This window comes from Diospyros lotus, chromosome 7, assembly GCF_014633365.1.
Source record: "Diospyros lotus cultivar Yz01 chromosome 7, ASM1463336v1, whole genome shotgun sequence".
Taxonomy (NCBI): Eukaryota; Viridiplantae; Streptophyta; class Magnoliopsida; order Ericales; family Ebenaceae; genus Diospyros; species Diospyros lotus.
Window position 1 is genome coordinate 37816750 of NC_068344.1, and position 16294 is coordinate 37833043.

The window sequence follows — 16294 nt, forward strand, 5'->3', positions numbered from 1 at the left end:
TTTTTCCTTACAAACCAACATGTGAGTAGTCTCAACTCAAAAAGTACAACATTGTAGAGAGCTTTCCAATTGGCAAATATGTAGAAGACAAACGTTGGTGTGTAAATGGATGCACACTCAATACTTTCAAAAAGGATTGATATGAGTACCGAGAGGAGGGGGGGTTGCACTGGGGGTAGGGTGAAAAAGGGTGGGACGATGCAAGCAACATAATATCACTCGACCTGGACAACATATCAATTTTGTACTTTCAGATTTAAATTAAATATGAAACGAGTACATAATCTTCAACAGTTTTATGTCTTTATGGGAACCTTTTTCCTACCGATATAGAATGGACGACATCAAAAGAACAAAAAAACAAGTAAAGAGAGAGTAGAGGGGCGGCTTAGCATAGCATTAAGTGATCCAAAACCAAAACATTTCATTAGGTACAATATGTTGGGAGCCACTCGAGTATACGACAAACAGAAACCATTAGCAGCAGCTTGCACACGGTAACGAACGCAACGCGGGTGAAGAAGATACATCATGAACGCATACAGAGACATAAAAGGGAGGATGATAGTAAAGGAAGTGAGGGCCGAAACGACAAAAATACAGTGACAAAAATTTACAGGGATCTCGGCATGCAAAGATGCAATGGTGGGAGGTTGAGATAACATGGCAGAGCAGCAAAAGTTCCCTTCAATGGATACGGAATGCTCCCCTCATTGCACCATCACAAAATGAAAATTCGAACTTATATGCATCCATGGAGCTCAAATCAAAGATTTCCAAGCGGAACTCAGCTTTCATTTGTTACTAGTAGGCGACCGACCAATAAGCCGGCATTGCTCAGGATGTAATGAAGACATGATTTGGCCACGGTCTCGGAAAAGCTCCCCATCAATGCCGCAGCCATTGTGTGTGTGTTTCCCAGGCTTAATCTTCACTGACTTTACCTGTTGCAGACGAAACATGGTGTTAGAACTTCATGCATTTTCTATTTCTTATGATACTAAAAAAAAAAAAAAAACCAAAGAAAAAAGAAAAGAATGCATTAAACGGATGTCTAAACCCAAAATATCTAACATAGTTCTTTACAATATGTTTGGGACTACAATTCCTGGAGGGTAAAGGAAAATATGGGACATTCTGAGAATTGAACACATCCAATTGATCTTTATTTTTTCTTTATTTTCCCTTTCCTTGAAATCCTAATTCCAAACACAGCATTATATTCATTGCAACACATTTCAATAGCCTTGGTTGTTTGTATTCTGTCTCTTTTTTTGGGTTAAGAGGTTGTTCAATATTCTCATATTGCAATAGGGTCTTGCGTTCCTTCAGGTCAACACCACTTGCAAAAGCAACACTTTAATTTGAATCACCTACAGCGAAAATGTAAAGTTTAGTTCATACCTTGACATACTCAACATATGGCAGTGAAAGATGCCGACCTAATTGCAGAAGCACAAAAAACCTCAACAACCTAAGCCTTCCATTTCCATGAACCAACAACAAATCCAAGGCATTATCGTCATGCTCTGCGTTTGGAGCAACCACCTGGGAACTCTGAACCGTTTTACAAGCATGGTTACAGACCAGGATACCAAGAAATTGACCTTTTACGGCAGTCCATTTATCTTGCAGACTAGGCACAACTTCCCTCCTCACTCCAGCTTCAACATCCTCTGATGGTCCTGGCAATTCAATGCGATTTTCCCCATCCCAGTTAGGCTCAGCATCCCACTTGGGTTCAGCATCCCAAATTGGACCTGGGTCTGACATTGTTGATGAAATATCCTCTTTGTCATTTATTGCTGCATTTCCCCAAGAAGTTCTGTTAGCATCTTGTGTGGCCGTCAAACCACTCCATCCTTTATCTGTTTTTGACTTTGACCTAGTCCTTGGCCAGTTAGGAGTTGCTGAAAGTGGTAGCTGAGGATGGATGACTTCTGGTTCTGCCATCACATTACTCCTTCCAGATGACAGGCGCTTAGATTTTGGATCTAGGCCACGCACATACTCTGATGGCTCTGTGCTGGCATGGGTGCTACTACAAGTCGTATCTAATTCTCCTCCAGACATACGACTTGGGGTCATTATCGAGTCTATGCTTGATAAGCTAGAGGCTCTAGGAATGCCATCTGTAGTTGATCTCCTCATAATATTTGTATACAGGTCTGACAGGTCAGCTATTTCCTGGACAGCCAATGCTTTTCCCTCATGATCAGTTGCCTCTTTTGATGCTGGAAGATATTCCACTTCAAAACTGTACTTTGGCAAGCATAAGAATTTGAGGAAACCTGCAACAAGATAACGCAGAGGACCAAAGTGCTTCTGATACTTCTCAGAAAGCTCCAACACTGCAAAACAAAAATGACGTACATGAGAAAGATAAAGAAATCATCAAACCAAATCTAGACTTGCTTCATAAGAAGAGTATTTTATAAAGAAGGCAATGTCGAGATGCTGCCCATATACAAAAAGATGCAGCAGTCAATATTACCATACCAAAAATCTAAAGGGAGGACCCTATTCTATTACAGAGCCAACTACAAAAGTCACAAAAACCTGCTCTCTTTTTCTTTTTCTGGTAGGTAACCTGCTCTCTATAATCTAGCACCTTGAAGGGTTCTTTTTTTTTCCCCTACCAAATAAGCCGCCACAAATAAATGCAGCCATTCTCCAAGCCACAGAAATAGCTTAGGCTGCATATCCTCCAAGAACCCAACACCTGGAAAATAATTTGATCCCAAGCTTTCAAAATTAGAAAAACACAACACTGCAAGAAATCTCAACCCTCGTTTCTAATGTCAACTAAGCAACATAAGAATATCAATTTATGCAACTTCTAGTCATATGACCTGCTTCAAAAAGTGTAATCCCTAAAGAAATTCCTCTTACCCTATAATCCACAATGACTGAATACAACAGAACAAAGACTCAGTTAGGCCAAGAAACACAATCTTTTTTATGGTGTAAAGTGTGAAAAAGTTAAACTTTCTTGTGTATAACAAGATTCATATTTCTATTGCATCATGATTTTTCGAAAGTAGACATTTCCCGTCATCCCATCAATTGGGTTAAAGTTAAAAATGTAACACTATGAGAACAAACACAAAATCTGTTAAAACAACACCAAATCGACTTATAATTACTTTATTTTCTATTTAATTCATCCAACTCTCTAATTGGAAAGAATTGAAGGAAAAGATTGAAAGGCATTAAACCAAAAAAGTATCATGATATTACCATCACTAACAAAACCAAAGTATGAGACAGTCATCCCAAAGTGAATAACCCCAGTTTGAATCCACTCAACTGCAAAAACATCTGTGGCAGTGAGCCCTCCCTGAAACAGGCAAAAACCAACAGAAGATGAGTTAACTGCATGGACATAATTGGATGTTATAACAATGCATATCAACACAAGAAATGAAGTCAAGGACTTCAAAAAGGAAAGGAAAACATTTCAAATTAATATGATTTCTTATCTTTGCATGCTCAAGAAACTGCTCTAAAATATCACCTTCACTAACTATGATTTTATTACATTCCACAATCCCTTGCAGAATGTCTTATTAGACTGGGTACCAAACTAGGAGTGAAAATGAGAGTTCCCAACATGGTAAACTCATTTTTGTAATGGGTCCAAGACTGTGTCATTATATGGTTCTTGTGTGTGTGGAAATGGCATTGGAGAGATTACATCATTCTAGTTCACATTATAGATTCAGGTGAAGAATAAAAGAGCTTTCATTTATTCTACTTTTCAGAGTTTAGCATTAATATTATAATTACTACATTCTAATACCAAGATAAAATTCATTAAAATCTCCTTGCCAATGTGTGTCACCCTATTACAGGGGAACCATATGAATCATTATTTTTTTACTAAACTTCTCTCCATAATTTTCTCCATTGGAAATCAGGAACATTTTATTCTTAAGCCCCACAAGCACAAACAGAGGTATAAAGAACTGGCATGCATGTTTACTTACCAGCAAGAATTTGCATTAAAAGAATGTAAACAAATTCATCAGGGCTTCAAAGAATGTCTTCTGCAAAATATATGCCTTGCTGCAACTGGACATGGAGGGAGGTGTGCATTGGGGAGCTAGCCCGATATGCATTAACTACTGAGGATTATAAGCAACCAAGTTCCTGATTTCCCAGTAAGATGGTGTCTGACTCATCACTTGTAGTACTTTCCCTGATTAGCATATTTTCTCTCTTGTACCCTTCTTTATTTAAGAAATTAATCATTTAAATCTTTTAACCTATGCATCTACTCCAGAGGCATCACAATCACAATACTTATATGTTAGATAGTGTAGCTCTTTGCATTGTATTTTTCATCATTGAGTGAAAGGCATGGATATAGTGAACAAAATCAGAATACAGATAATTTTTCAAAAAATAATACCAGGTTATGAGAAAAATCAGGCCAGATTGCCAAAACCAATGAAAGAAAAGCAGCACGAAGAAAGGAATATTTTAGAATCTAGAAGACCTAGGAGGATATAAGAGAAAAGAAGGAAGAAAAAGTTACAACTTTTCCTTATTTCTCACATAAAAGTTTTGCTAAATACAAAAAGGACCTGGTTAAAGCTTAAAGTTAATAGCAATCCAAAAAAAAAAGAGTTTAAAATTAATACAACCAAGCCTTTGCCAGAGGCCTGGAATCTTGCTCTCTCATCAGATCAAGACACCAACACCATGGCAACTTGTGAAGAGAGACTGATCCCAAATAATTCAAGTTTTGGCCTTGTTTTAACTCTTTGAAGGAGAGTTCTACTTAGCCAAGGAGAACGATTAGCTGAAAAATATTTTAGAATTTTAATTCTAGTTATATTAAAATTATTTAAAAATTATAGAGAATTAGGAATTCTAATTTAATTAATTTCCAATTTAATTTATAACGATCTTATAAACCTAGGAATTATTTATTATGAATATAAAATAGTAATTATTAATCTTTTTCTTTCTCTTCTTCTCTGCTGCTTCTTTTCCCCTTGTCCTCCCTCTTCTCTTTTATAAGTTTCTTCTTGCTATTTTCCCCTCTCTCTCTCTTTTCTCTCCTTGTCTTTGATTTCTTCTTCTTCCTCTTCTTCCTATTTTCTTACTCTCTTCCCTTTCTGTTCTTTTTCTCTGGTCGTCACCATCCCTAGCTCTTATAAAACTGTGGAATATTGGCTCCAGTTTAACCCATAACAGGCCGAACATTGAAACTTGTTCCCAAAAGAAGGCCCAACTCACCCAAGGAAATAGCAAGTCTAATGACAACTTAGTACTAATGAAAGCTGACCCTAAACCCCATTCCATTGAGAGTAATGAAGAGAGGATTGACCAAAGACCTAGATAGCACCTAGTTTGACCAAACCTGTTAGATGCTCTGTCCCAGACCAAATCTGTTAGCTGCTCATTTATGATATAATACAATATATCATTTTACAATATAACACTATAAAAACTAATAATTATATTTCTAAAGAGCAATAGCTAAATCACCCAATTACATGCAGCAAACCTGCATAGAAAAGAGAAGGGGCAGAAGAAATCCAAAAAGATAAAGGACCAAAGAAAAGAATGGAGGAAAAGGTACCTTGTGAACATGTTTGAACATTTGATCAGAAATCCCATGATGCCTACAAACTCAAGGCCCCGAACATCTAATGACTAGGCCCCCTGGCCAGAGCAAGTTTACTGGCACTCTCTTTCCCTTCATTTGCTGTACTTTTCAGTTTTAAGGTGGGGCCCCTATGCAGAGAATCACTTTGGATATCTACTGAATATATTTCTCTTCTTGAAAATTGAATTTCAATCCACCATCATTTTGGCCCAAACTACAAATTTTAGTCAAGACTCTGAAATATCATTGGTTAATCAAACGTGAGGAACTTTAGATTCACATTATTCTTCTCTTTGGTTTTGTGACTAAATTGAAATGATATTATATTCCTTGGTAGTAGTAGTATCATTTTTCAGCAGTTATTGATTCAACACTGTTCAAAAACAAGGACTAGTCAACAAGAACAGACTAGGCCTTTATCCCACTGTGGGGTCAGCTACATAAATTCTAGCTTTCCATTTATTTCTATCCATTGCCTTACCTTTTATAAAGCCCATATACTTAATATCAAACCTAAATGTAATACAAGGACTAGTCCTCTATATCAAATTAATTGTGTGTTTTGATAATATAAAGCTGTTAAGATAATGTCATTAGTGCACTAAAAAGAAGTGGAGGGGGAACAAAACAGAACTAGCACAGGGAAAACATCAAATGTGTTGAGAAAAACTGATAGGATATGTTCAATATTATTCCTTAAACAAAAAGGAAAATTATGTAGAGATAAAACTAGCATGAAATAATATTTAAAGAAAAGGAAAAAGAATGGCAGATATCAAATAGCAATGTTTTGAGATATATTTAACGAACATCAAAAAGCAATCAGGTGTTGGAAAGTTGAAGAAATTTAATATTTGAATATCATAAGATAATCGGCATTCCATCATTTATGTAGTGACCGGAAAAGAAAAAAAGATTACCTTTACTATAGCTATAGCAGCAGAGACTGGATCTCTAACTCCTAGGACAGTCCAAACTAAAGAATTATCTGAACCAGCCGGTATAATTCCAATTGGAATAGAAACTGCTTCTTTCTGGTTGTCTCTGCTGAGCAACCCATTCAAAACCTGAAGAAAAGTGCTATATGGCATGAGCCTTTTCTCAATAACAAAAACAAGAAACATCTAAAAATCCAAACACGTGAAAGATATAAACTAATACACAGGAAAGATATCCAAATCACAAACTAATACACAGGTTTCAAATACAATCCATAACCTCTGAGTTTGAAATTACTTTATAACAATGAAAGAATATAATTTGTAGCCCCAAAAATTATAATTACCTTCTGTCAACTAGGTGAAGGGGGAGAAAATCAAATTAATTGACAAGGTTAAAACTTAAAACTCACCAATATTTGATATTACTGAGTACATATAGAAACATTCATTTGCATTTTGTATATGTAATATAATTATCAAAAGGGTAAGGTAAATAATAAATATTCAGGAAAAGTCATTCATAATTTGAATGGACAAAAATAACCGAAAATTTTGATTTACCTCATTAACAATCCCATCACCTCCAACACAAACAATTCCTGCAAAACAATATCACAAATGAACAAAAGTCCAAAATATAATGTTAGTATGTCATAGCATACTAGAACCAATGTGAAACAGAAAATAGTTTGGAGATACCATCAGGACATGTACTGAAGTCAACACTTGAGGCAAGATTTTTAGCGTGACCTGCAGATGTTGTTTTGACCACCTCCATCTTAAACCCTGCAAGCTGTTACAGGTTGCAAATCTGAAATAAATTGCATGATATAAAAAAGAAAAGAATTATGGGCCTACCAACTTTCTCATATTGAGGATATAATGCCTCATTATTCAACTTTTACAACCCAAATATGGATGTAATCCAGAAAAGTGTTGAGGTGGAAGGTTATCAACCTCTTGAGAAGGGATGCACAATTTTAAGCCATGGTCAAGGAATCTTGGAACAACATGTTTGACAGGAAGACAAGAGAGCCAGAGCATCAGACACAGACATAGGAATAGAGGAAGATGATGATGAAGAAATGGAGGTTCTACAAACTTGCAAATTCTGGATTATTTAATTCTACAGCACTTTATTCTGGTCTTCTAGATTTTGAAAGGTAGAGGGTGCTGAAACTTGATGGTTGTGTTGAAGACCTAGGATGTCCACACTACTAGTTGCATTCAAAAGCATTAGAGTATCTAGTTATCTTAAGATTACTCTTGTAATTGGGGAAGTTCTTAAGCTCTAAGAAACAACAAAATAAGCAAACAGTTCTTGTATTTGTTTTCTACAGAAGTTTCAAACCAGACTTCTAAAGTGTTCCAGAAATGTCAACATACCTTGAATATTGGTTCCACCATACCATGAAAAACTTTACTTGAACGACCATGTCCAGATCTCGGGTTTAAAATCACAAGGATTTTAGGTGGACTCTTAGATTTTATATGTGATTCAAACAGAAAATCACCACCAACTATATCTGCAGCCTGCTTCATAGGATGAGGCAGACAATTCACATAGCATTGCTGATCTGCAAATCCACTAACCCATTGTACTGCTTCTTCAGAGCTAGCTGCCAAGAAGCGGAAATCCTTCCTACTTCTCCCAGTTTTAATAAAGCAAGAAAGGCCACATGAAGCCTTTTTGATAGGGTATGCATGAATAGTAAAGTGTCTCAGACCTATATTGTACGATACCTACACAGAGATTGAACTATACAATGAGTCCAATTTATACTTATATAAAAGCAGGCTTAATTATTCAGCCAAAAAGCAAAACAATCTAGAAAAGCTCACCGAAATCACATCATCTAGATGCAGCATACGAGAACCCCAGACTAGTGCCTGCCTTGTGAGTTTAGCATCAACAACATCCTGGCTCACAGTCTCTGTTGACGTCTGAGAATCATTACTTTTACTTGTCTTTCTCTTATCCAGAGCCAGTTTTCCAGAAAATACATCATGTCCCAACAAATCAGACTGCTCATCTCCAATATCAATCCTGTGCTCCTCACTTTTTACTTTCTTGAGATCCTCACTGGCAACATTTGTGTCAGCACGCCTTGAAGTCTTTACCTTACCACGTTTTTCTGGAAAGACTATTGGGGAAGAGTGCTGTCCAGTTGCTGTTGGAGAACACAATCCCAAGCGGCGAAGGGACTGCTGGGTTGTCAACCTCAATGAATTATTCTTAGAAAGACTCCCACTCTTCTGCATATTTGTGTCACTGTAGAAAACAGATATAAAACATGGAAGACAGAATGCAATGGTGCCGTTGCATAAGCTGTACAGGAGGTGATCTACAGAAATTGGCAGTATAATTCAGCATAACATATCGACCTGCATTGTATTCACCCAAGCTGTTATCCTGTAAAAATCATGTCAAAAATTTCAGCATAGTCTTTTTCATGGATGCATAGAACTCAAAGATAAAATTAGAATGGAGTTATTTGCAATAAGGTCATAGTGGCTCTTATTAAAGATAAAATGAGTGAGACACAATTAAGAAAAGGTTTGATCATGTGAGAAGAAGACTAATTGAGGATCTTGTGAGAAGAGTGGATGATATGGAACAAATATTTAGCAAAAAGCGGATAGACAGAGAAAAATTTAGTGGCAGACTCCTAGGTTTGATATGGAAGGAAATTGACTAGAGGAATTTCAGAAAGAAAAAGTAGTAGGGTGAAAAGAAGAGTTTGGTAAGGTACTAGGGTGAGGAAAAAGGGGTCTCTCTCCATTGAATTCAAGTGCTCTTGAAGTACTCAACTTATTTTGTGAGAAAGAAATCACAAGTGTTGTGATCCCTTCTTGAATTTGCTGGAGTTGTTGCTCTTGCTTTTGTTGCATGTTTTGCAGTTCAGCCTTTAATTCATCCCTGATGCAGTCACTAATATTCAAGACTCGGTCCAAGGCTGACCCAGCCCAAACTGAAACAGTAACCGGCCCGAAAAGTAATGCTACAGTATGCTACAATAGCGCAAGAACAGTAGCGCTACGGTAGAACTCCATAAGTTTTTAGGATTTTAATTCTATTTCATATTTGATTAGAGTTTTATTTTTATTAGGATTCTAGTTAGAAGATTTTATTCTAGTTGAATTTTATTTACAAGTATCAGATGGATTAGCCAAACACTATAAATATGCCTAGAACCTACAGTTTGATATCAGTTTTTCTTAATACAAATTTCGGCAACCTATTTGAGTTTTCTTAGCAAAACAATCTTGTTTTTGCATCTTCTTGAAAGTCAAGCTTCGGCCATTGAAGTTTATTCTTTTCAAGGTTTATTTTGGTGTATTTTTTCACACACGTGCTATACGATGCGTCAAGTGGTATCAGAGCGGTTAATTAACCAATCAAATGACCAATCTTGAAAGTAACGGTAGCAACTAGCCTCATGACGGTAATCGGGGGTTGCTCGCAGTTTGGAGAGCAATCGAAGAACAACGGGAAATAACTCGTACAATGAAGCAGCAATTGGAGCGAATCCGCAATCAATTGGGCATTTTACAACAAGTTAATGATAACCGGAATTGGACTAATGACGTGAATCAAGCTGGCTACATTAAACCAGGAAGACTAGCCATTAATTCGGTCCTCGTTAATTCTAAAAGACCAATGATGGATGATAGCGACGATGAGGAGGATCTTGGTCGTATGATAGCCAACCCTAGTGGTAGAGAGATTAGGAGGAATGCGCAGCAACACAACCATTAGGGGAACGATGAGTATAAACTAAAGAATGGCTTTTCGATGAGTTTGGAGCTTGATCTCGAACATTATGTTGTCCTAGCAACCTCAATGTTGGCAAACTCAAGTCTGGTTTATGCTGCTAACATGACACAAACTCCAAAGTTATTGACTCATACTAGGGTATTTTTCAGTCCTGAGGGCTCAGACATTGCTTTACAATCCAAGGATGGTAGTGTTTCTTCTAATCGAAAAGGAGATGGAGGTCATGGTAGCAAATCCTTCTACAGTTTATTCAAGCTCTGGCATGGTTGAATCGAAGGCAATTGGAACATATTCACCTTTCCAATTTCAAAAGCAAGATGGTCACAGGGGTCTCTTTGTGGATAGGGGTATTGGATCTCCTAGGCTAGTTAATTCGAGTAGTGCAACTACTTTCGACATTAATCTGAAATTAGATTCTGAAACTAAGAATGTTGTAGCACCTGTTGCTATACCTGATCAAGTGCTTGGACCAAAGGAGGATTCAAGCATCAATATTTTAAGTGATGGAGAGACTGTTGATAGTCATGGAATAAGCTTCTATTCGAAACAGTTGCAGAAGACTACTTCTCCAGGCAAGAAAAATCTACGAATGAATTCGAAAGCTGTTGAGGAGTCAAAATCAAGAAAGCTGATGAGAGGAAAAGGACTTGTGATAAGATCTACCAAATTAGAGAAGCGCTCAAGATGGAATGTTCAACGTCCTCAATCTAACAGTAATAATACAGTGGAGGAAGAGGGCAACAAACATGGCGATGGTTGGACCGATGCCAACGAAAATAGGGCTAAGAGGGGGAGGAATGTCTTTGCTCATGTTCCCTCAGCAGAAAAGTTCAAGGGTTCTGAACCAGGGACTGTTCCAGTTGTTCATGTTGTGGGTGGCCTCCACAATACTATGCAGCCTTTGATCCTTATAATGAGTTAGGGTTTGGGTATTTCCAAACATTCAATGTGGCTAATCTCTCTATGTACTTGTTAGACATGAGGTTGTCCTACTTGGACCAAAATTCGAGGTCGAATTTTTTCTCAAGTAGAGGTGAATGATGTAGTCACTAATATTCAAGACCCGGTCCAAGGCCGACCCGGCCCAAATCAGAACAGTAACCGGCTAGAACAGTAATGCTACAGTAGCGCTACAGTAGACCTCCATAAGTTTTCAAGATTTTAGATTTTTTAGGATTTTTACTTCTATTCTACTTCATATGTTTTAGGATTTTAATTCTATTTCATATTTGATTAGAGTTTTATTTTTAGTAGGATTCTAGTTAGATGATTTTATTCTAGTTGGATTTTATTTACAAGTATTAGATGGATTAGCCAAACACTATAAATATGTCTAAAATCTAGAGTTTGTAATCAGTTTTTCTCAATACAAATTTCGGCAACCTATTTGGGTTTTCTTAGCAAAACAATCTTGTTTTTGCGTCTTCTTGAAAGCCAACATTCGGCTATTGAAGTTTGTTCTTTCAAGAGTTTATTTTGGTGTATTTTTTTCACACACGCGCTACACGCTGCGTCAATCCCCAATGTCATTCATTTCCATCATCATCTTCTCTTGAAGGGATTCCATTTGTTTGGTATTTTCAGCAATCTTGCTTCTGGTTCCTTTAGCCATTCTATTTGACAATAGAATGGACTTTAGTTGGTGGGTTAGGTCTCCGACCAAGAGCACCTTAAACTTAAGGTTCAAGAACGGAAATTAACTGTAGACCAGTGAACAGCCCTAAGGAAGTACAGAGAGAGAGAGAGCAACTGAAATATGATTGTTGTGATCCCAGGCTTTAGAGAGGAGAGAAGACTTCTCTTTTGGAGGGAAACTATCTCTAACGACCAACAGACAACTACCAACTGATTGACAAGCAACAACAGCCAATCAATGACAAACAACTGAAATAACCAATACCTAAAATAATTCTGCAATAGCTAAATGCCATTTGCTCCTTTACTTCCAGTTATCAGCAAGCAACTAACTACTATAGCCAGATTTCATATCGTGATGTCTAAGGCAAACAACAACCAAGTACTTTAAGTGTCCAAAGTATCCCCAACTCTAAATCATTGACAAAAAGGTAAATCACACTGATCACCCCTAAGGTATCTGAAAAAACACTCATTACCCCTTAATTTAGACAACTTATATAGACTACCCTTGCCTTACAACAACATAATACCAAGCCGTCATCCCACTAAATGAGGTTGGTTACATGAGTTTTAGCCTGTAAATTATTTCTATCCATGGTCTTATCTTCACCCTTATTTTACAAATCTTGAAATAAATTCCACCCTCTCATCAAACAACAACAAATTATTTGTTTTGATGGCTAAAATACCCCTCAAATGATCAAAAGGACTACATAAATTCGATATAAAAGATGAATTTCCTATACTGGCTGCAATTGGAAAACTGTTATGTGTGCTTTATTATTTTTGTAACTTGATTCTTTCCCATTTCATCACAGTCCTCCACCTGAAGGAGGTACCACTACTAACTAAAATTACTACAGCACCACATTTCTCAAGCACTTGCCATACCCCTCAATTAACCCACTTTTTACATTGGCTTGGACCCCTGCAGCCCTTTACTCACCACCTGTCAAAAATGAGCTCCCATTTCCTCACTAATACTGACCTGTCACCACCACATCCCCAACTGAAATACAACTTCTAATATCCTATTGCCATATGTTATCCATGTTCATTCGTAACATTCTAGAGCACGACCTACTATTGTTTACAAGTAGTGTTTAAGAAAATGAAGTGGATATATAAGCATGTATGCTATGCTAATGGCACTAACACCTTTATGTCTTATGTTATTGTATTTTTCTAAAAATTCTTCAACGGAATTAACATCGAGATTGGCAACCAAATATTTTTATGATGTGCTTCATACAATGTTGGAGTAGATTGAACTTCTAAACTAAACTGTTTGGAAATGATTCATTATGATGACAAACCGCCTGCCATTAATCCTTACATGACAGGAACTTTCACTTCCATGATTGCATCTTTTGTCATGATCCACTTATTTTGTTCATCTCCTAATAACATCCAAAAGGAAGAAACTGCCTTGATCAGAAAGAACACTAGCAAATGAACAAATCATAAATCATCCTCCAGGCAAAGTCCTCTAAAACAATATGTCCTCAAATTACCCAGACTGAGAACATTCATAAAGTATAACAAAATGATATGCCGTGGAACCAACCTCCCAATACTCAAGATTTCTTCTATAGATAGAAGACCAAACTCAGTCTTTAGAAAAAGCTAAGGAAATACTTGCAAAAGCTTCAGTCTCTAGCAAAACTAAAAGGGTCAGAAAAAGTGTCACTCAAGGCTTTTAACAACAATAATTGTATAGCTAAAATCTAATTCAACCACAAAAAGCTACCTTAGAACCAACATTCCTAAATAAAGCATTCCAAACTTTCAAAATATAACACAACCAAAAGGTAAAGAACTGTTCCCAACAGTCACCCCATGAACACCCAAATTTACAAGAAATCACTATCCAGCAAAGACTCTTTTAAGAACATGTATCCAAAGCCAATTTCCAAGGAGAGCTCAGTACTTGGAAAGCCTAAGGATCCTAGTAGGTAAACTCTTGTGTTCAAAAGAAAGATGCACCTTCTCCCACCTACAAGGTGATAACTAAATTCATCTCACAGATTGAAATTGCAATATGAAACAAGAACATCAAACAGGAATAGGTAGCAAAGGACCCTCATGAAGGGTAGCTTTACCACCTTTAGACAAGTATATTGCCTTTTTCACAAGACATGCCTTCTTCTCATCTCTCTCAACCATACCATTCCATGATGATTTGGCTTTAGATTTGCATCTAAGGCAGGTGCTTAGTACGAGAAAGAGAAAGAACCAATTCTACAACCAAAAAAAGTTAATAATATACCAGTAACCACATTACCAACAGAAATGATCTCATTCTTAGCTAAATTACCATGCAAGCATGACACAACCTCAAAAAATAAAAACAAGAATCTCAATATTCTCAAATCTCTTACCCTAGCATCAAAAAATAGAAGAGGATCAGCCACAAAAAGAACAGAAATGGGGAAAACCGTCAGCTGACGGAAGGACCAGGCATAAAAAGGAGGAAAGCCAACCAACCCTTTATACCTTTGAACTATCCAGGTCAATGTTTCCATAACAATAAGTACTGGATGTGGAGAGATGAGATATTCTTGCCACAAACCTAAAGAACACAAGTGAACTTTAGGAGTTCCATTCACCAATATTGAAGATGAATTGCGAAATACAAAAATCAAAATCCAACAGCTCCAGGGGATCCATTTGTAATCACAACTTATATGCAATTAGTGTCCTTGGTAAGCTTATGACAGAACACCTGGGCTTGCTTCTCCAAGAAATAGAGTAACAATTCCCCATCCCCTCCCCCCAGCACCCAAAATCCAGACAAAAAAAGAGTACCGGAAAGTAGAAGTGTCAGACAATGTAGACCCGTTCAGAAGAGAAAACAATAAAATAACAGAACCAAAGAAGAAAACGCAGCTAAAGGACGCATTAACATGACTACCAACAGAGACACTTGAACAAATATAACGGTTCTCCAGATTTATGAGACTGCCCGTCATTCGTTCCCTAATGTATTCAGCAGAACAACATTACCTTCTGCCAATATATATTCATTTGTGAAGTGGCAAAAGACGTTGGCGCCGAATGCAATTTATTCAGCAAAACACGCAACTAGGTTTCTCAAATTTGCAAAGGAAAATTACAGAAGATGGGGAGGCAAAGGACCAAAAATCACCTCAATTCAATTATCGTAGCCGAACACAACTCCAGAGTTGATGAATGTTAGGGCCTCCCACTTACGCAGACCGCAGCGGCTCAGATCTTCGACAGCCAGGCCCTAACAGGTGAATTTTCGAGTTACAGCTTGTAGACGTCGGCGGCAACAACCGGACGCAGATCAAGTGATATCAGGCGCCTATAACTAAGAATCAGCGGCGACCAGCAACACGTGGTGCCGATTTCAGCTCCTGATTGACGGCGCCTCCAAGGTTGGTGGTTCGGATGACGATGACGAAGATGATGATTACGGCGTCAGGTCAGATCAGCTTTTCCTATGCAAAACGATGGATCCAATTCCACCTCGGCCGATTCAAAACCACTGTCTGTCTCTTCCTCGATATCGCTCTTCCTCTCCCTCTTGAACTCTTCCCCGCCGTCGTCGTGTCCAATCGTCCATCAAATGAACAAAACCCCAATTCAAGAGAAAATACACTCGATACTTATCTGGCCAGGACTGGAGATAGGTAGACAACTGATATTTTTGTTCTTTTTTGTCCTTTTAACCCGGAAACATTGCCCATATTCTTCTAATTCTCCTCATTTACGGTCAAATTACACTTCAACCCTTATTTCCCGCCCAAATTTTCACTTCAGCTTCCTCGTGTTTTTGTCATAAATAATGATATTCTTTTGCCAAATTAGTCGTCCATTCAAGATGCCAGTGACAACGGCAGAGTCAAGATCTTGGGTTAGTGGGATCAAAATCTAAATCTATATATTAAATTCACATTACTTAATTGCCATCTTTTTTTTATATCAATTGAGCAAATATTAGAAAGCATAGTAATTTATGTACAACACCAAGATAATTTAGGCCAATTTTAGAAGCTAGGGAGGAGACAATTGTACATTCTCATTAACATGTAATTCCACCACTACTATATGCCTAATTAGTAAAATGACAAAAATACTCATTTTTTTGTTTTAACGTCTCGACTTTGTTGTCGACTTTGGCGATACAACAAAGTGTTCTTGTCATTTTACTCACTCGACATATGTTATTCAATCACTCTTGTTATACGTTATAATCTTCTATTATTGTATTATAACTCTAGATTAAACTTTTTTAACTTTTATTTTCATTGTTTTAAAACACGCAAAAATAAAAGCGTACATTTTGTTGCC

At 37.2% G+C, this 16294-nt stretch overlaps 1 protein-coding gene across 2 annotated transcripts; it reads right to left on the reverse strand.

Moving 5' to 3' along the window:
- Positions 1–399: 399 nt before the first annotated feature.
- LOC127806172 (sphingoid long-chain bases kinase 1) lies at positions 400–15633 on the reverse strand. Of its 2 annotated transcripts, XM_052343280.1 has the most exons (10): positions 15126–15633; positions 14474–14549; positions 8404–8974; positions 7948–8304; positions 7261–7354; positions 7123–7160; positions 6541–6687; positions 3241–3340; positions 1405–2351; positions 400–944 (listed from the first exon to the last, which is right to left on the reverse strand). In XM_052343280.1, exons 3-10 carry the CDS (start codon positions 8821–8823, stop codon positions 795–797), a joined length of 2253 nt encoding a protein of 750 aa, XP_052199240.1. In that variant the 5' UTR covers positions 8824–8974; positions 14474–14549; positions 15126–15633; the 3' UTR covers positions 400–794. The 2 variants fall into 2 exon arrangements, with proteins under 2 accessions (XP_052199240.1, XP_052199238.1); XM_052343278.1 differs by lacking the exon at positions 14474–14549.
- Positions 15634–16294: the final 661 nt, after the last annotated feature.